This window comes from Quercus robur, chromosome 1 (genome assembly GCF_932294415.1).
Source record: "Quercus robur chromosome 1, dhQueRobu3.1, whole genome shotgun sequence".
NCBI lineage: Eukaryota > Viridiplantae > Streptophyta > Magnoliopsida > Fagales > Fagaceae > Quercus > Quercus robur.
The window spans coordinates 37878786-37899421 of record NC_065534.1 but is presented as its reverse complement, the minus strand read 5'-3'; the positions used below and the strand labels follow the sequence as shown (position 1 = coordinate 37899421).

General features: G+C 35.7%; 1 protein-coding gene across 1 annotated transcript; it reads right to left on the bottom strand.

Annotated features, from left to right (window-relative positions):
* Window positions 1-6071: 6071 nt before the first annotated feature.
* LOC126689054 (gibberellin 2-beta-dioxygenase 8) lies at window positions 6072-19967 on the bottom strand. The gene is made up of 3 exons (XM_050384082.1): window positions 19375-19967; window positions 6523-6844; window positions 6072-6413 (listed from the first exon to the last, which is right to left on the bottom strand). Exons 1-3 carry the CDS (start codon window positions 19842-19844, stop codon window positions 6183-6185), a joined length of 1023 nt encoding a protein of 340 aa, XP_050240039.1. The 5' UTR covers window positions 19845-19967; the 3' UTR covers window positions 6072-6182.
* Window positions 19968-20636: the final 669 nt, after the last annotated feature.

Genomic DNA, 20636 nt, shown 5'->3' with positions numbered 1-20636 from the left:
TAATTACATGTAAAATTGTAAAGCCTTAAAAACTTATGTGTTACAATTAAGGATGGCAATGGGGAAGGGCAGGGCTGAAAGATGGGATCTTCACCTCGCTTCACATGGTTTTGTCTTGCCCCATCTCCGCCTTGCCCCGTATAAGGGGGAAAACTTTCTTGCCTCTTCTTCATCCCTTAGGGCCTCAACCCGACCTATAAAATTCTAATTCATGTTAATTTGTCCCACAAATATTACATTTTTTTTTTTAATAAAACATGTTTCACTAATATAAATATATTTGAAATTACACCTAAATTTATCTCATCAAATCAAACTAATTTTTAACTAGAATTGTGGGAGGACAAGAATTCGAGAATATGGACAAATTGGGACAAGACCAATGTCAGGAGAACAAACCTCGGAAAACTAGGAAGAGAACAAGACAGATAAAGCATCCATCACCTCCACATTGAATGCTTTGAACCCACTTAACTGGCCGCATTAATGAGAAAATGACCCTTGAATGGTGACAACACAACTCATAACCTGGTGCAGAAGCCTTCTAGTATGGCCCTAATGGGACAAGTATTGAGGGAAATAAACCCTAACCCTCCAAGTGGAGGGCTAAGATGCAACTTAGGCAACTATATAAGGCAAAAAATCCTCTATGAGAAGGGGGATCACCATTGTAACCTGAGAGCAATTGTAATCACTTTCTCGGACCAAACCCAAGGAGTATAATATAAGCCCTCTGAGGCTATCTTTAACAAATTTTCGCACAAGTATACTTAATGTTAATTTTACCAATTCGGGTTAGTACTTTTCATCTAAATGGGGGCATTTAAGGCATCCCACCTCTAAAAATTAATTGTGTGAGCAAAAGTAACAAACTTGACACATTTTTGCTTTGACTTATTTTTGCCCCCCCCCCCCCCCCCACCCCAAGAACTTAATAACATTATCCAAGTGTTTAACAAGACAATATCACAATGAAAACAAAAATCATAATATTCGTGCATCTAAATAAGCGAGTATTGATTTGTTTGTTTAAATGTAGGGATTTAGGGTATGAAAAATTTACAATTATAGCCCTTATTAACATGAGGCAAGGCAGGGATAGGGTGGGGAGGAGCAAGGCGTGGTTAAAATATCTAAACTCATCCCCACCCCGCTTCATGACATGAGCTAAAATCTTCCCCCATCCCACCACTTTTACAAGGTAAGGAAAATTTGTGCTGGGCGAAGCAAAGCTGCGCAAAATTGCCATCCCCAGCACAATATTATAATGCCAACCAAAAGTCAAATATCTTTGCTATATGTAGATATGATTTTAATTGAAAATTGGCTCTACACCACAAGACACTTCATCTTCTTGATCTTGATTTGTCATCTTTAACATTCCCTCAAGGTAAGGAGTACAATTTTCTTTTCTTTTATTTATTTATTTTATTTTATTTTTTGTTGAGGAAAAGGAGTACAAATTATGGATTCCCATCTTGCTAACAAGAACCGAAAATAGAAGAAACCCCAAGGTTTTGGTCATTATATTTGCTATTTGCAGTGGTGGCTCTAGGAATTTTTGTTAGAGTATTCCTTAAGAAACATAAATTACACAATCTAATAAAAAGTGAAATTCATATATTGACAACAACAACAACAACAACAAAAAAAAAAAAAAAACGTAAATACATAAAGTTTACAATTTCCTTCTACGAGTTTTCATATTTTGAAATCGTTGCATGATAGTCTCATTATCAATGCTACAAGCTACATCTCTTTCAATATACACAACCAAGCAATCATTCATCCACTGATCTCCCATTCGATTACACAGTTCATTCTTTATATATTTCATTGCTGAAAAACTTCTTTCTACTGTTGCAGTAGCGACAGGAATGGTCAAAACTAACTTCACAAGCAAAGAGAGTAATGGATAAATCTCATGCATTCCTATGTTCACTAAATTTTTAGCAAGTTCACTAACTCCTTGAAGCTCTAAAAAAAAGTCATTGCTGCGTATATCAAAAATGTAATTCTGAAGTTGAGAGTCAAGTACCAAGATATTTGTCCCAAGAAAACCAAATGGATAGAACTTTGCTAGACGTATCAATTTTTCCTTATCAAAAATCACAAATGAATTACTTAGATTCAAGAAACCATACAAAGTAGCAAATCAGTATTTGCCTCTAAAAAATAGTTGTTAAGCTCTCGAAATTGCATATCTATGACTGTGTAGAATAACTTAACACGATAATGATGTAAATTTGTATTTTGTTGGGTGTTGTGTCGCGGCCTCCCACTAACTACAAATATTTCATCCATGTTCAAGATAGGAATATCATGTGTGGTACAAAATGAAAACACTTTAGTCAATAAAGATATCCATTCATCATCTCTCATCACTTGCAATCATTCCTTAGACACTTTAACAAGATCTATAGCATTTACTATATCTTTTTTTTTTTTTTGCAAAGCTATTAACAACTCATCAAGTGTAGAGCAAAGACAAATTCAAAAGATAGAATTAACCTCATAATAGATCGAGCTTCAACTTTTTGGTTGAAAATGCCATCTTCTTCAATAATCTCAAGTACATCAATAACAACAGAGAACATCAAAATCAAGTTGAGAATAGTCCCATAATATGATCCCCAATGTGTATCACTAGGACGTTTAAGATTTGTCTCTTGATTCAAACCTTGCCCACTTCTACGTACATCATTCTCTAATTCTTCTTTAATTTTGGCAAATTGTGCATCTCGAAGAGTATCTCGTCTCTTACAAGAGCCTCTAACAACAGTTACTAAATTACTAACCACATAAAAAAATTCAGCAATGTTAATGTGATTTTTAGCAATGGCAATAAGTGTTAATTGAAGTTGATGAGCCAAATAATGGACATAAAATGCTGACTTATTCTCTTTCAAAATTAAAGTTTTGAGACCATTGATATCACCTTGCATATTACTAGCCCCGTCATAACCTTACCCACGTAGTTTCGATAAACTCAAATAATGTTCACAAAGTAAATATTCGATAGCATATTTGAGTGACAAAGCGGTGGTACTTGCTACATGTACAATACCAAGAAACCACTCTATAATAATTCATTTTTTTTCACATAACGAAGAACGAGTGCCATTTGCTCTTTCACTGAGATATCACGTGACTCATCAACTAATATTGAAAAAAAAAAAACCCATTGTCAAGATCCTTGATGATGGCTTTGGATGTTTCACGTGCAATTGCATTCACATTGTCTTTTTGAATTTCATGGTGAGTAAGTTTGCAATTTTTTGGAGCTTTTTGCAACACTTCATTGATAGATTCATTATGATCCCCTAAAAATTGTAGAAGTTCAAGAAAATTTCCTTTATCACTTGAACCTTGAGATTCATCGTGACCACGAAAAGCTAATCCCTGGCATAAAAAGAATTTTATGCAATCAACTATTGCATTTAATTGAACCCGATATTCAATTTTATCTTGATTTGATTGCTTAACCAAAACACTATGAATGTGTTGCTTTTCCGTCATTAGATCTTCACTCTTCTTGACAGCTTGGTTATGAGCACTATTAACTCCTCCAACATAGGAATTTAACTTCTCTTTCTAATTCCAAAGTTTGAATCCCTTCATTACAAAAGTCTCACCTCCTCCTTGCTTACAACATCTTGCCCAAATAAGTAGCAATATAAACAAAATACTACATCCGTGTCTATACTATATTCCAACTACTTTCTATTTACATACCGTTCGGATCTAAATCGATGAGACTTTCTAGAAAAATCTGTTAGAGGGTAATCATCGTTTTGGAAAGCAGGTTGACAAGGGCCTTTTTGTAAATAATATCTTCTTATTTCATCATGATTATTAGGATGATATGATGATATCTTTTCTCTTAGCCCAGGATCTGAAGGAAGATTTTCTAAGTTAAAGCCAACACGAATTCGCTTAGAAGATGAAGATGAATCTTGGGTATGTGGTTTTCTTATCAAATATTTGTCCATAATTCTAGTAAAAGAATAAATAATAAACTATAAGTTCATTTGAAATATTAATAAAATTATTAATTATTATTGTTTAGTTGTTTTATTAATTTGTTGGTCTTTTATAAACTATAATTTGTTATATTATTGTTTCATTAATTGTATTATTAATTGTTGTTTAGCCTAGCATAATTTAATTTGTTTGTCTTTTATAATGTATTTGTTAATTAAATTATTAATTATTGTTTATTAGTTGCTTCCCCCAATTAATTATTACTTAATTAAATAATTGTTTATTAGTTGCACTAGCACACACCCCATGTGCATTTACTTCCCCCAATTCAAATATCTCACCCCGACCCCATGCCCCCATCCACCCCCACTCAACACACAAGCCCCATGGCCTCCAATCACAAGAGTCAATCAAATAAATTCACAATCATAAATCACAATACACTAAAAGACAATTAATTGTATCTCACAAACACCAACACCAACGGATAAAGCCAAAAACAGGGGAAAATATTAATAAAGTTATAGAGTAAAGCTAAGCAATCAGCCAATCATAGTTCAAAGAGATTCAGATAAAGTCTAAAAGAGAGAGACAGGGTCTCATTTCATTTCACTTTCATTCTTCAAATAAAGAGAGAGAGACTGAGATAGAGAGAAACCCATTAACCCAATAACATGTATATGTAAGAGAGAAAAAGAGAGAGAAGTTAAGTGTAAAGATAAAATACCTTGAGGTTGAGGGAGTAGGGAGGCCTAAGGCTGAGGGGCAGCACCGTCGGGCAGCACGTTGAGGCGAGGAAGACCGATCTCCAATCTGATCGGACCAATCTCCGATCTTCGATGTTTGATGTGTTCTGGTCCTTTTGGAGCTCAAGTTTGAAGCCCGATGTGATGACCGATGTGCTTTGTTACTTGAGGCAGAGGCGTTGTCCGTTGATTGTTGTTGTCCGTTGGTTTCAGATTTTAGTATATTGGGTTAGGTTTTTTTCTTTAGGTTAGGTTTCTTTCTTTCTTTCAACATCTATTAGTGTTTGGTTGCACCCTCCATTGGTTTCTAATTTTAGTATATTGGTTTTTGGTTGGTTTGTTTGTTTATTTGTTTGTTTGTTTGTTTTTTTTTTTGAGAATCCGTGTGTTTGCTGCCATCTGTAATCTGTTGGGTTTGCTTTACCTTTTTTTTTTCTTTCTTTAGATTGAGTTTGCTTTACCATCTGTTGTTTAGGATTGATGTTGGGCTTTTTTTTTTTCCTGGTGGATTTGCTCTGCTACAATTTTTTTTTTTTTTTTTTCAAATTTTAGTTCAAAATTTTTTTTTTGGGCTTTTTTTTTTTTTGCTTGAAAGTAGAACAAATAAAATTTTTTTTTATTTGAGGGTGTTCCTAATTTTTTTTAAAGGGTAAACAAATAAAAAAAATTAATTATTATATATAATTTTTTTTTTCTAGGTCAGAGTATTCATGGGAACACCCTAGACTGAACGTGGCGCCACCACTGGCTATTTGATTGGAGCAAGAAACATGCAACGTTCGAATAATTCCCTCTTGAATTTTGTCCATGACCAAATGACAATCCATCTCAATATACGGCGCTCCCTCGTGAAACACAAGGTTATAGCTGCTATGTGAAAGGCAACTTGATTGTCACAGAACAACAAAACAGTCCATGACTGTAGAGGTGTGATATAGACAAGTCAGGAACTAGATATAATAACCAAATTCACTCACAAATAGTTAAAGTCATTGCTCTATACTTCACTTCTGCAAATGACCATAACACTATTTTGCTTCTTGGATTTCCAAGATATAAGAAAATTGCTCATGAAAGACACAGTACCCGGTGATGGACCTCCTCGTCTTAGGGACAACTGACCCAAACCCAATCTTAAGTCAGAAAAGGCTTTGAGCTACAATTTGGATAAAAAAAAAAAAGGGAAATAATGATCCTTGACCTGGATTTCCTTTGATGTACTGTAAAATTTGATTAACAGCTCGAATGTGGGGTTCCCTTGGTTGGTCTCATTGGCTTATTTAATTTAGAAAATAAATTGTATAACCCAAAAACATAAAGAATTAAGGCAACTTATCCATGTAAACCAAAAAAGTAAAAAGTAAATAGAAATGGAAATTAATTTTGTTTTCAACAAAGAGAAGAAAAAAAAAATTAGAGCTCACAAACAAGGATTTTTGAAGCCCATTATACTTACAAAGCCTCAGAAAGCTTGAAACTTTCAAGGCCTAACTTAAACCCGTGGGTTTTAATGTCTTCTTGTACTTGTGCCCGGAAATCATTGTAAGTAAAAGGTTTGTATTTTGAGCTCCGAATCACGCTATCTTCATCTGGGAACACAAAGTAGCATATTGAAATCCGTTCTTTATGTTTGTTCAGCTTAACTCTGTGTTTCACGCTCTTGTAATTGTCATTGCTTATTGCCTACAATCAATTTAGTCATCAATGAAAACTGAAGAAATATATGTACATATAATGAATAGAATGAACGAGTGTAATTTGTATATAATATCTGAATTAATGCAATAAGGACCTGCATCATATCTCCAAGATTGACAATTAATGCGTTGCAAATAGGTTTTACTTGGAACCATTCATCGTCTCTGAGGACTTCAAGTCCACCCACTTCACATTCGTACAATATGGACAATACCGAGCTGTCTGTGTGCACATCAATTCCCCATGCAGTGTCTGGTATAGAGCAGCTTGGATAACGGTAAACACGTATGTTACCAGTGGATTCTGATAGATTGGACTTGGATTGTTCTTCATCTAGTTTGAGCTTCATTGCCATTGCTTCGTATATGGTCTTAGCAAGTCTAGCCAAGTGCTTTCCATAATCTTCTAGTAGCAGTCTTGTGAAGCACACAAAAATAACTCAAAAATATAAATAAATACATACAAAAAAAAAAATTACGTAAATGAGTTAACTACATTAAATATATATATATATATATATATATATATATATAGAGTATTGTTATGTTCACAACAAATCATAAATAACAAATTGTTATTGATCGCATTAGTTCAATTAAACCAAAAAAGAAAAAGAAAAAATGTTTATTGAGATTTTTTTTTTTTTAATAAATATCAAGGTTTTCTAATTGAATTCCAATTTGAAATCTAATTGGACTCTCTCTCTCATCAAATCGTGAAAATCAAAAGAAAGAAAAAGCAAAATTAAATTGGGTCATTTAAAATAATTAGAACCTAAATCTTACAAACTTTTGATTCTTTGGTTTATACAATAATAAAGTAACTCAACAATTTTCAATAACAAACTCACAACAAATAATATGAATGTTTATTTATTGTGCAATGCATTCAAATGAATAATATACAACAATAAATATTTATAAATATTTGGTCAACTATGAATCTTCAACAAATTAATTAGAGTCATTCATATATATGTATTTTTCTCTATCATCCTATCATATCCAAAAATATACGCTTTGTTACCTTTGTAACTAACATTTGTTTTTTCAATACTTATACTAGTGTTTTTTTCTTTTTCTTTTTCTTTTCTGATGGGAATACTTATACTAGTGTTATTTTAGGTCTTTCTATACCTCTCTCTTCGGTCACCTGATTTGAATCAAATCACTCTTCCTCATGAGAACATTAATTTCAATTGCACCAAAACACCCTAAGCAACTCTCTCCCATCTTAAATGGATAATAAAGTAAATATGGTAAGTAAAATTAAATTCATGATATATAGTAAATTAATAAGATATATATCGCTAATATATGGCTTAGTTAAGGCACATATATTTTAATTTCTTTAAAGCATTTTGTGCCACCATGATAGAATATTTAACATACCGTCTCAATCGGAGCAACAGTCTCACTAATGTGCCACCACAATAAACAAAAGAGTCCAGACATGGATATTCCATAGGCTATATGGGTCTACAATATACTATAAATTGCAAAAGCTTCATCAACAGATAAACGCCCTTCGTTCCCCCATCTTCGTCCAAAAAAAAAAAATTATAACATACCCGAGACATCCACACATAAATCCTATCTATCTCTTTAAAACTGTGTGTTCATTTGAATAAAATCCTAAATACACATTCAAGAGCGGTAGGATTCCTGGAAGAAGGGATTGAACCTGAGTTTAGGCAATTGAGGACTGCCTTTGATACATCCTCACCAATAGATGGCCAAAATTTTTGGTAGAACAAAGGAGGTAAGCCATCTGGTCCAGGTGCCTTTAGTGGTGCCATTTGTTGAATTGCTTCCTCCACCTCTGCCTGGATAAACTCTGCATCTAACATTGCATTTTGGTCCTCCGTAATAACTGTGGGGACTGTCATCAGAACTTCTTCCAAGTTTGATGGTGAGGCCAAGGTAAAAAGGTTCTGGTAGTAATCTATCAAAATCCTTGATATCTCCTCCTCATCTGTGCATACCCTTCCCGCCTCATTCTTCAATTCTTCAATTCTATTCCTCTTATATCTATGTGAGGCCTTATTATGGAAAAATTTTGTGTTTTGATCACCCTCTTGTAACCACAAAGCCCTTGACCTTTGTTTCCACATCTTTTCCTCCTTTATCAACAAGCCATTTATCTCCCATTTCAACCGATTCACCGTTTCCATTGTACCCTCCCTGATTACTCTCTGTTCTGCCTGCCGGAGCTGCTGCTTCTTTTCTTTTAGTGCATTGGTAATATTCCCAAAGGAGGTCCGGCTCCACTGTTTAAGCTTTGCTTGACACACCTTTATTTTACCTTCCACTTGGACCATCAGGTTACCTGGACAAACCCTCCTCCAAGCAAGATCCACAACCTCACCACACCTCTCATCCTCCAACCACATGTGCTCAAACCTCCATGGTTTTTGTGCTTCATTTGGACCCCTTTTAGAAGGATGATCAATGGCTTATGATCGGAGGAGCCACATTCTAAGTGCACAACCTTTGTTGCCGGAAACTTTTCTATCCAATCAATGGTAGCAACTGCACGATCAAGCCTTTCCCATATTGTATTGCCCCCTCTAGAGCCTCTATACCACGTGTACTTCCCTCCCACATAACCCAAATCCTTAAACTCGCATTCATCAAGAACCTCCCTAAAAGCTTCCATCTGTCTAATTGGCCTAAGCCTTCCACCCAATTTTTCATCTGCCTACAAAATTTCATTAAAGTCACCCGCGCACAACCATGGAAGGGTGAATTTGTTTTTTAATCTCCTCAGTTTATCCCAAGACTCATTGCGAATTCTAGTATCTGGCTCTCCATAAAACCCAGTAAACCTCCATTCATCTTCCATCCCTTTATTCAAGATCACATCAATGTGGTTAGGGGAGTATGTGTCTAGGGAGATATTACACTCCTCTTTCCAAAAAAAGGCACCCCCCCTCCTCGACTTATTCTTGAGACTTCTATCAACCCTTTAAATTTGTATCGAACTTTTATTTCCTCCAGCCTAACTTTGTCAAGCCATGTTTCGGCTAGGAACACGACTAAGGGATCTTGTGCCCGGATTAAGTCACCAAGCTCTTGATCTGTCTGTGGGTTCCCAAGCCCACGACAGTTCCAACATAAGATGCTCATTGCCTCTAGCAGGGCTGAACATCAAACCCCGCCAATTCAATTGTAGTAACTTGATCATCATGAGAAACCTGCTTCTTCTTTTTGGTTAACTCAAGATTCACCAAATCAGTACCTGGACGTTTCAGAGATTTCAATGGAGGAAGCACAACTAGGCTATTTGTTTTCTTGCGCACTACTCTCTTCCACGTAGAGCTTGCACTCACGGCCACCCCAGACAAACTTTCCTGCTCCTTATTTTTTTCATCTATCACGTGAGATTCAAAACTATTAGGGTTTTCTTCATTAAGTGCCACGTGCTGCACTTCTTCCTTCAATTTTCCACACGCCTCCTGCTCCTGGAAATAGTTATCTGTCATAATCCCACAATAATTGGACTTTCCCTTAATAACACTATCCGTTTCCCCAAGTATCACTGAACCAGTAGTAGATTCCTTCTCCAAGTCAAACTTATTTAATTCCAAATCAATCTCACGTAATTTTTCATTAAATAGTTCCCCTTGAAAACCGGCACCCTTCCCCAACTGAAATAATTCTGCCTCATCACCCGTTGAACCTACAGCAATCTCACATAATTTTTCATTAAATAATTTCCCTTGAAAGCCGGCACCCTTCCCCAACTGAATTGATTCTGCCTCATCACCCGTTGAACCTTCTTTATGAGTAACGTCCATAACGTCTTCATCCATAATTTGTGCATTTACTGCCTTCATCTTGCTCCCCAGCGCCTCCTCCACCGGAATTCTTCCTTGCTCCGCCGCACCTACCTTTCCACATGCTTCACCGAGATTGCCACTGGAAAAATTCTCCTTCTGTTTCTTGTTCCTGTCTAATTCCTTCTTCTTTGCTTCGTAGAACCCCGGGACTACTAGCACGGAGTTGTTGTGTGCCGGTAAAGATGATGCACGCAACCATGAGCCATACTCCTGATCTTCCTTCATTAGAGTGCCACTGCTCTATATCCAACGGTCGCAATCTCTATCAACGTGATTCAACCGACCACACCAATAGCAAACATTTGGCAACCGCTCATACTTGAAGGTTACCCAGCCCCTTGATCCATTGCCAAGTTTAAAAATTCGTCCACGGCAGAGAGGAAGGTTTACATCAACCTTTACTCGCACCCGCATGATAGTACCACGATCCACCTCACCTAGGCTAGTCTCCTTGTCTACTACACCCACCGCTTCACAGAGTTTCTCAAACACCTCTCTACTCAAGTATTTGGCTGGAATGTCATGAACTTGCACCCACAAAGAAACATGATCAAAAGCCAAGTCCTGTATTGGGATGCTATAGTCATATCGTTTTAGCATCACTAGATGTTTGTCGAAGCCCCAAGGTTCACCCTCTATAATTTTCTCCACCTCCTCTTCATTGTCAAAAATAAAAAGGATGATGTGATCTCCTACCCTCCGTACCTTAAACCCGTTCTTTGGTCTCTAGATATGATTAAAAGTTCTCACAACAGATTCTGTGTTCAGAGCTCGTTTTGTCAAGAATTTTGCTGCAATGGTTACGTTATTCGAGCTCTTATTGTCGTCGAGTTGGACCTCTCTGCCTTCCCTATCATCCAAGGATAAATTCCCCCATTTTATGAACAGATTTTCCATGATTCTTCTCCTAGCCTCCGTAATCCCCGACTCACACAGTGTTTCCCAAAACCCCCGAAAAAACAACCCACAAAACCTTCAGCAACAGTGTTACTGGAGGTACTCTCTGCCTTACACGAAAGGAACAGCAATTCTACAGAATTCTGCCCTATTTCTCTATGTCAAGTTATTTATAAAATTGTATCTAAGGTTGCTGCAAATAGGCTCAAAAAAGCTCTGCCTCTTATTATTTCTGACTCACAGAGTGCTTTCCAGTCTAATAAAGCTATTTCAGATAACATTCTGGTGGCTTTTGAGTTGCTCCACCATATGAAGACTAAAAAGTCTAAGAAAGCAGGTTTTATGACTCTCAAGTTGGACATGAGCAAGGCGTATGACAGGGTGGAGTGGCTTTTTCTGGTGGAAATTATGAGGAAGATGGGGTTTTGTGATAGGTGGCTGAAGCTCATTCATGAGTGCATTAGCACAGTGTCCTACTCAATATTGGTAAATGGAGAACCTAAGGGTGAAATTTTCCCTTCTAAGGAAATTCGCAAAGGGGACCCATTGTCACCATACTTGTTCCTATTATGCTCGGAAGGGTTAAATAGAATGATTCAGAAGGCTGCAAGGGACGACATTATCAGAGGCTTCTCATTATGCAAAAATGGGCCAAAGATTACTCACCTATTTTTTGCAGATGACAACTTACTATTTTGCCGTGCAAGGAAGGAAGATTTACAAGCCATCCAACATATCCTAACTAGCTATGAGCATGCATCTGGCCAGAAAATAAACCGGGAGAAGACAACGCTCTTCTTTAGTAAAGCTGTGTCCAATGACATGAAGAGAGAAATCATGGGTCTTTTAGGGGTTGCAGAAATAAAGGAGTATGAGAAGTACCTTGGGCTGCCTGCTGTTGTGGGGAAAAATAAAAAGGCGAGCTTAAATTACATTAAGGAAAGGGTGTGGGCGAAGCTTCAAGGGTGGAAGAGGAAACTTTTATCTCAAGTGGGGAGAGAAGTCTTACTAAAAGCAGTGGTTCAAGCGATCCATACATTTGCAATGACTTGCTTCAAATTGCCGGTGGGTTGTGCAAAGAGATTGAAATGCAAATACGAAAATTTTGGTGGGGAGAGCAAGGTGGCCAGCGGAAAATCCATTGGAAAAGTTGGAAAACCTTGTGCAAATCAAAAGCGGATGGGGGAATGGGATTCAAGGACTTGGTTAGGTTTAATGAAGCTATGCTAGCTAAACAAATTTGGAGATTACAAACTGAAAAAGAGTCCCTACTGTACAAGGTATTCAGCACCAAGTATCTCCCCTCAGGATCGGTTTTTGAAGCAAAATGCTCCACGGGTTCCTTTGCTTGGCAAAGCTTGCTCAAAGCTAGGCATGTTATTGAAAAAGGAATGATGTGGAGAGTGGGAGATGGAACGCAGATTAGGGTGTTCCATGACAAATGGATTCTTGGATGCTTCCCGAATGGAGCTGTACCACGCACACCAGGCTCTGAGGATGAGTCTACTGTTTCCTCACTCATTAATCCGACCACAATGAAGTGGAATGAGGAGCTAATTGACTTCAAAGTTGCACCTTTCTTGGCTCAGCAAATTAAAGCCATTCCGTTATGTAAATCGGTGATGAGGGACTGCTTAGTGTGGCCACAAACTAGGGACGGAAATTACTCGGTGAAGACGGGATATCAGTTATTGGAAGAGCTTGAAAACAGAGGAGAAGCGTCGGGGTCAAACAGCAGCAATTTGAGAAGTTTTTGGAAGGGAATTTGGAAGATGAGGATCCCAAATAAAATAAAAAACTTCTGTTGGCGAGCTTGTACCGAGTCCTTACCAACCTTGGCGAACCTCCATCGACGAAACGTGGTAAACTCCCCTGTGTGCAACAGCTGCGGCTTGAACAGAGAAACCGTGTTGCATGCACTATGGGAATGTGCCCAAACTCAGTGCTGCTGGGGTCGTGAATTTAGTAGAGTGAGACAAGCTCAGATGCAGCTGGGCTCCTTCAGTGATCTGGTGTCCGCTGTAAAACAAAATGAGGAAGACGTAGAGCTGTTCACAGTGATTGCATGGTTTGTCTGGTGCAGAAGAAATAAACACCACTTCAAGGAGCAATGTTTACCACCTGAGAAGATAGTTGACGTGGCAGAAGCTATTTTAAAAGAATTTCAGGTAAAACCCAAGAACATGCCACTGAGATTACAACCACAGCCACAACGTTGGACACCACCGGAACCTGGGATGTACAAAGCAAACTACGACGGGGCTTACTTTGCAAAGGAAGAAGCAGCAGGAATCGGTGTCGTAGTGCGGAATGAACTGGGACAGGTGATGGCGTCCTTAGCAGAGAAGCTCGTCATGCCTCAAACGGTGGAGATTCTTGAGGCGATGGCAGCTAGGAGGGCTATGATCTTCATGGAGGAATTGGGTTTGTGTAGGGTCATTTTTGAAGGTGATTCAGAGACTGTTGTAAAGGCCCTAACAGGGGGCTGCCCAGACAGGTCCAGTATTGGGCACATTGTTAAAGACTGCAAGTCATTAATGGGTTGGTTTCAATCCTGTTCTTTCTCTCACGTGAGGCGGCAGGGCAACGGAGTAGCTCATGCTTTAGCTAGGAGAGCAAGAAAGTCTTCCCCTTTGTCCGTTTGGATGGAATCTGTTCCGCTAGACATTTCCTATTTGGTATATGTTGATGTAACGACTTAAAGTTGATTATTATCTTAATAAAAGTGGATTCACTCCTTTCTCAAAAAAAAAAAAAGAGCGGTAGGATTCCCCATTACACTATTAAATAATTTGCAAGTTACAAGTTGGGAATTAATTTAAAACATAATTAATTAAGAAATAAATCAGAAGATAGCAAGGTTAGTAGGGTATAAATATTTTGTAATTACTACTTAATTTAGATATAATACTTCTTAATAAATTTTTGCAACACTAAAAGTGTGAACAGAAAAAAATAATAATAATAGGAATAACTTAATATATTGGGAAAAGAGGTATTGTTATGTCTCATGAATGTGCACTTTGTACTGAAGCTTCACTTAGACAATGATCTCTACTAAAAAAATAGTAGTAGTATACAATTCTCTAAAGGAAATAAAGAAGTATAACTCACACATAACAATCAATGGGTTAATATGAGGTTTTCAAGTCGGCACGTTTTAGCACCATACATAAGGTTTGTTTAGGAACTGTTTGTTTAATTTTTTGCAAAAAGTATGATAAATTTCTTTTAAAAAAATAGTAAAAGAAAAGTCGTATGGGACCTATGAGGCCCGCAAATGGTGCCTGTGTTAAAAAAAAGTAAACTAAGTGAGCGTTATGAGAATTGAGTCTGCGTCCAGCGTTTTTGTGTTTCACGTTTTCCACTTTTTTTTTTACCCTGTATGTGAACAGTAACCTCACATGGGTTCACTGTACAGAGGACAAAAATCACTGTTTACATACTGTTCATTACTGTTCACAGCACTGTTTACGTACTAAAAAATATTAAAAATGGATCCCACGGTACTATTCACACATTTAAAAATTATTTTGTTACAATATTTTCAGTTTTCAATTTTTAGTTTCAACAACAATAAGTTCAATCCAAACTGACCTTAAAAAGTAATTCAAGTAGGCCACAAACACCTGCAAATGACGTTTTGCCCTTCAAAAAGTAGCAAGTGGGCCTTGCAAATAATGAGTGTGTCATGTGGCCAACTTGAAATAAGTAAGCTTTTTCAGCTATTCCCAAACCCAGCCTTAATCTCAATTTTAAGAGTACTATTAAGGATATAAATTCTCATAAGAGGTGACACCACTCTCACATTCACATTGTTGAAATTGTCAATATTGCTCTTATAATTCTGACACTCCACTCATAAACACACATCTCATCAAGATTGATAAGAATCTTTATATAATGATAATACTACTTGCAAATAAAAAATGAAGAATTAATTCACAACATATTGAAGAAATAAATCGTAAGATAATAGAATTAGTGGTGGGATAAATATTTTGTAACAATTATTTAATTTGAAGGGATCTTAATACTTCAAAAATTATTTAAACAACAAAATTATGAACGTAATTATTTTATACTTTATTAAATTATTCTAACACAAAGGAGTACTTGGATTGTTGTGATATGATTGTGGTTTTTAAAGGATTAATTAAATTAAACATTTGAATATCAATACAATTGATTGATAATGACCAAGAATATCATCCTACTTTTTCATAACTAGGATGTTAAAAGTATCTTTTGGAAACCAACAGATGTGCTAATGCTTTTGCCAAGAAAGGTTGTTCTCAAATTAATGGTTGAATTTTTTATTATGTATTATTTTTTTTGTATAAGAAACCTCCTCCTCCTAATGTTTTATTTTTTTATAGAGTTTGATAACTATGAGACTTTTTTTTGTAAGAACATTAACATCAGGTATGCTAAATGCTAAATTTGTAGCATTTAGCATACCAAACACCAAAAACCATATTTCATCAAGTGTGCCAAATGTTAAAAAAAAAAAAAAAATTAGCATTTGTGTTCACACACTTCTACTGATAGAAGTGTATGAACACCAATGCTAAAAAAATCTTTTTTTTTATTCGCTTTCTTTCTTCTTGCTCTCACTCGGTCTTAGACAAACAGTTCCTCTTCTTCTCTCTCACTCTCTTTTTCTTTTCTCTCTCAATGGAAATCATTCTCTCTCTCACTCGTCGTGGAGATCGAACTTAGATTGAAGGAGAGGTGATCCAAGAAAAAGAAGCAACCCACGACAGCGACCCACGATGCAATCCAAAACCGTGACCCATCACGACAGCGACCCAAGTTCTCAGATTCTTAATCATCTCTCTCTTTTAATCTCTCTTTTGTTAAAGGATTTAGTTTTTTTTTTTTTTAATTTTTTATTTATTTGCAGTTTTGAAATTTAAAATTTGTTGGAGGATTTTGATGGTTTTGGTTTTAGTTGTGGTTGTGATTTGTGGTGACTAATGTCATCGTTGGTGGCAATCAACTTGCTCGTTCGTGGACATGGGTTTCAATAAAATTGTATTTTGCTCCCCTCAACAATATCTTTGATATTTTTAAAAGCTATAAAAAAAATATTGGCCCAACAACAAAACTTAAGTCCAAACAACACCCAAAACAAACACATGTAAAAAAAAAAAAAAAAACCTAAACCGATTCTAACTAGCTTGCCTAAAAGCAACCACATTAGTGGTTGCATAATCTTGCAAAATAGAAAAAGTAAGGCATTTTACACATTTTGATTAAAAAAACATCCACACCAATGAGTTTAAAATTGTGCATAAATGCACAAGTGTTACAGTAACCGTGCATATATGCAAGGTTACTATAACTCTTGCATTTGATATTTTATTATTTTTTCCTCTCTCCACCTCACTCTTTCTATTTCTCTCCAGTTTGACTTTCACCTCACGCTCTCTTCCTCCACTAATCTTCGCTGCTCTCGCTGTTGCTAATCGCTAATGGTTTTGATTAGTGGGTTTGATGATTATGATGAGTGGGTTTTGATGATTTTGATATGTGGGTATTGATCGGGTTGATGGTGGCTAGGATTTTAATGGGTGGGTTGTTGATGATGGAGGCCCGGGTATTGATCGTTGATGGTGGCTGGGTATTGATCGGGTTGATAGTGTCTGGGTTTTGATGATTTTGATCTGTGGATATTGATCGGGTTGATGGTGGCTGGGATTTTGATGGGTGGGTTGATGATGAGGCTGGCTTGATGATGGTGGTTGTGTGGATTGATGATGGAGGTTGGGTATTGATTGGGTTGATGGTGGTTGGGTTTAGAATATTTTATTGAATAAATGTGTAGAATAGACAAATTGATGTAGGTGTTTTGTAAAAATGAGTGTGTAAAAAATAATAAAAGCATGTTTTTTCTTGTAAAATGGACAGAAATTATACATCAACTAATGTAGATGCTCTAAGAGTAGGAGAACCCCCATACAAATCTCACAACACGCAACAAGACACAAATAATAAAACGGGGAAAAGAAAAATAACTTATTAAATACTAAGACCTGAGAGTGGGAAGGGTTGGGCAGCTGGTAGCTAGGGACAAACTAGACCAGAAGCACCACGCTGCCACCACCAGTCCACTGCAGCATCGCCCAAATGTGGTAATTATAACTAATCTGTCTCTTTTTTTGGAAAATAATATTTTATTCCTCTCATATCCGAATCTTTAGTGCTTGGTTGATTAACTTGATTTGATAATATGAGTTGTGAAAATAGAAAGAGAGGCAGTCAGGCGGAGATGAGATTGAGAGAGTTGAGAGCTCCACACCACTCACCGAAAATAGAAGAGAGAAACTGAGAAAGAGAGAGAGGCAAACTCATTTTTCTCTCTCTCTTTAATAAAGCTAAAAGTGCTTTTTTTTTTCTTTTTTTTTTTTTAAATAATAGTTGTGACTTGTGAGTCTTGTACATGCCATGTGCTGTTTTGTTTGATTGTGTTTTTGCCTGTTAGTGTGACTTTGTGTATTTTAAAAAATTAAAGAGATTTTTTTTTGGGTAAAAAATTAAAAAGATTATTTGCAACTTTGAAATTTATTGGTTAGCAGTTGAGTGCTTATGTGCATAGTTCTGTTGGTAATGATTTGTAGATTATTGAAGATATAATGACATAATAATTTCAAATTAGTACGGACTTAATTATAGACGATTTCGAAGGTTTAAAAAAACGGCGAGTTCCATTTCCATAAATAATTTTATTGTAATATATTAAAAAAGAATAATTTTGTGTATTTGTCTTTGTTGATGGTTTATTAATATTAAATGAATGCTTATTTGGAGTTTCATAATTTTTCTTTTTTGTTTATACTTTTACCCCCTTAACTCCAATTCCTAGCTCCATCCCTGACTGGATTTGGTTGGGTTTGTTTTGAATTATGTTCTGGATTGTGAAAGAAGTGGTGGTTATGGCAGTGGTTATTAATGGTGGCTGTTGGGTCATCTCTCTGTTGCTCGCTGGTTGTGTTTTGTTTTGGTTTTAGTTAATCTATACTATTATTTTAGGGATTTCCACTGTTTGGAATTGACATTTTGTTGGTTCAAAAAAATCCATGTACTCCTAGATTTAAGTAGAATACTTAGTATTCTAAAATAAAAAATAAAAACTCTTGTTAATTGGAAATTATCATGTCATTATACTCTTATTCTAGTATTTTAAACTAAGCATTTCAAAGTAACAAGGGAATTTACTAAGCATTTCACACACACAAATGGGGATGAGTTTGATTTACTTCTAATACTTTTTTAATTAAAATTTTCTTTTATTTTAATGAGAAACTGTCACATCACATACTAATTAAATAAAAGGTAGAAGTTAAAATTCATTATCACTTACTATTGCATATTTGAAATAATAAAAAATATACAATTATAAAAGTAGTAGAGGTAAGCCAAATCTACTAATTATTCTAAATATTTTGTCATTTTGTTAGTTTTTATTTTTTTATTATTTTTTTTTTAATAATATGCGTATGTTACCACCAAAAAGAAAAAAAAAAAGTGTTCTACTTTACAAAGATCTGGACAATTCAATCGGTACGACTCTTCCATGCAATTATTGCCAATCAAAAAGGTGTGCAAATTTAGAAATTGTTAGGAATAAAGAAATCATGGAACAGTTTTAAATATACAAACACGTTTGAGTAAATTAAATTAATTATGAAAAAATGAATAACAATTTACATTTATACTATATTTTGTGTGGCAATAAAATTAATTTACAGTTGTTTATTTATTTTTTATTAATATTGATAAATATTTTTTTGATTAATTTTGATTTTAATCCAAAATTGAAATCTTGATTTTGTCACTGCTTGTAATCATGTTTATTTTGTAATTAAAAAAAAAAAAGAAAAAAAAAAGACTTTATGTTTTAAAAATTGCAGCATTTTTATTATATATATTTAAACTTACCACTAATATTATTACAAACAATTTAACCCGTAAACATATATAATTTCTTGTCAAAATTTTATTTTATTTTATATATATATATATATATATATATATATAAACGACTCTCCTTTACAAAGTATATGGAAAGTCCAATCAATTTGACTCCTCCATGCAATTATTGCCACAAAAAAGGTATGCAAATTTTAGAATAGACCATCATCCATGATCTAACCAAAAATTTAGAAGAAAAAAAAAAAATACACAATAAAATGAAGTGTGTACCTGAAAGAGGCAAGCACAGGATGTAGGGGTTGCAGTTGGGAGAGTTGACTAATTGGAATATTGAAGCCTTCAACCCAATTGATTTTCTGGGGACCTCTTGAAAGGGGTGCGCCAGACGGTGTCAGGGCGGGGGTGCCCCAAAAGTATGACGTTGGGGTGGTGAATAAGGCCTGTTTGGATTGAAAGGGAAGAGAATAAAGCGTTTTGGCATGGTCTTGAAGTTGGTTCAAAAGGGATGGAGGAACCCCATGATTGACCAAACGAAAGAGACCCCAATCTTTACAAGCCTCCCCTAGCTCATCAAGGCTTAGGCTTTGGAGATCAATGACAGGTATAGGGTCCGAATCTTGGACTACTGGTTTGATGATGATGCTATCAACCGTGTCAACCTTCTGATGATGATCAGACGACAAGTACTCCTCCTGGTTGTTCAGCTCACTAAAGAGAGGAGGATAGGATTCAAGGTTCATTTCAGATTCAGATTCAGGGATAGATATGTTTAATTTCTATCCCGCACTGCACTTCAGCCAAAAAGATGCTATTATTATATTATATACGTCACAACACAACTCCCACAAAAGGACTAGACTACACATACAAAATACAAAGTTCTAGTGGAACTTTGTTTATTATATTTCCAAGAGAGTCTTGGGGACCACTCTATTTTAAATTATGACACTTGTCCTTTCGGGTCCCTCTCTTCTTTTGGCTGAGCATTCATAGTTTGATACCATCTTTCAAATGCTAGTACAAGTCTCGTGAATAACTCCTAAATCTGCTTCTTGCTTGGCTGGAATTTGAGTAGCCATGTTCAACCCAAAAAGACCAAAAAAATAAAATAAAAAAGGCAATATAATAGAAAATGTAAGACAGTGAACTTCACTTCGGGCTAGTCTCTTTTTCTTTTCTTTTTTTTTTTTTTTTTTTAATTTGAAAGTAAGGAAAATTTGAATTTTAAATATTTCCATTAAAAATATCAAGAGATGTAAACTGGTTGAATTTTAAGGTTTTTAACTAGTTAGTCAAGTTTTAATGTTAATAGGTTTAGTGTGGAAGAGCATTAGCATTGGGGTGTCTAAAACACCCAAAAAAAAAAACTATTTTGAAACCCCAAACCACAAAATCCAATTTTTTATCCAGGTGTCTATTTGTTAAAATTTTACATACTTGCTACAGTAAAGCTCAACTAATAGAAATTATTGAGACTAGTTATATTCATTTTATACTCTCTCTCTCTCTCTCTCTCTCTCTCTCTCTAGACC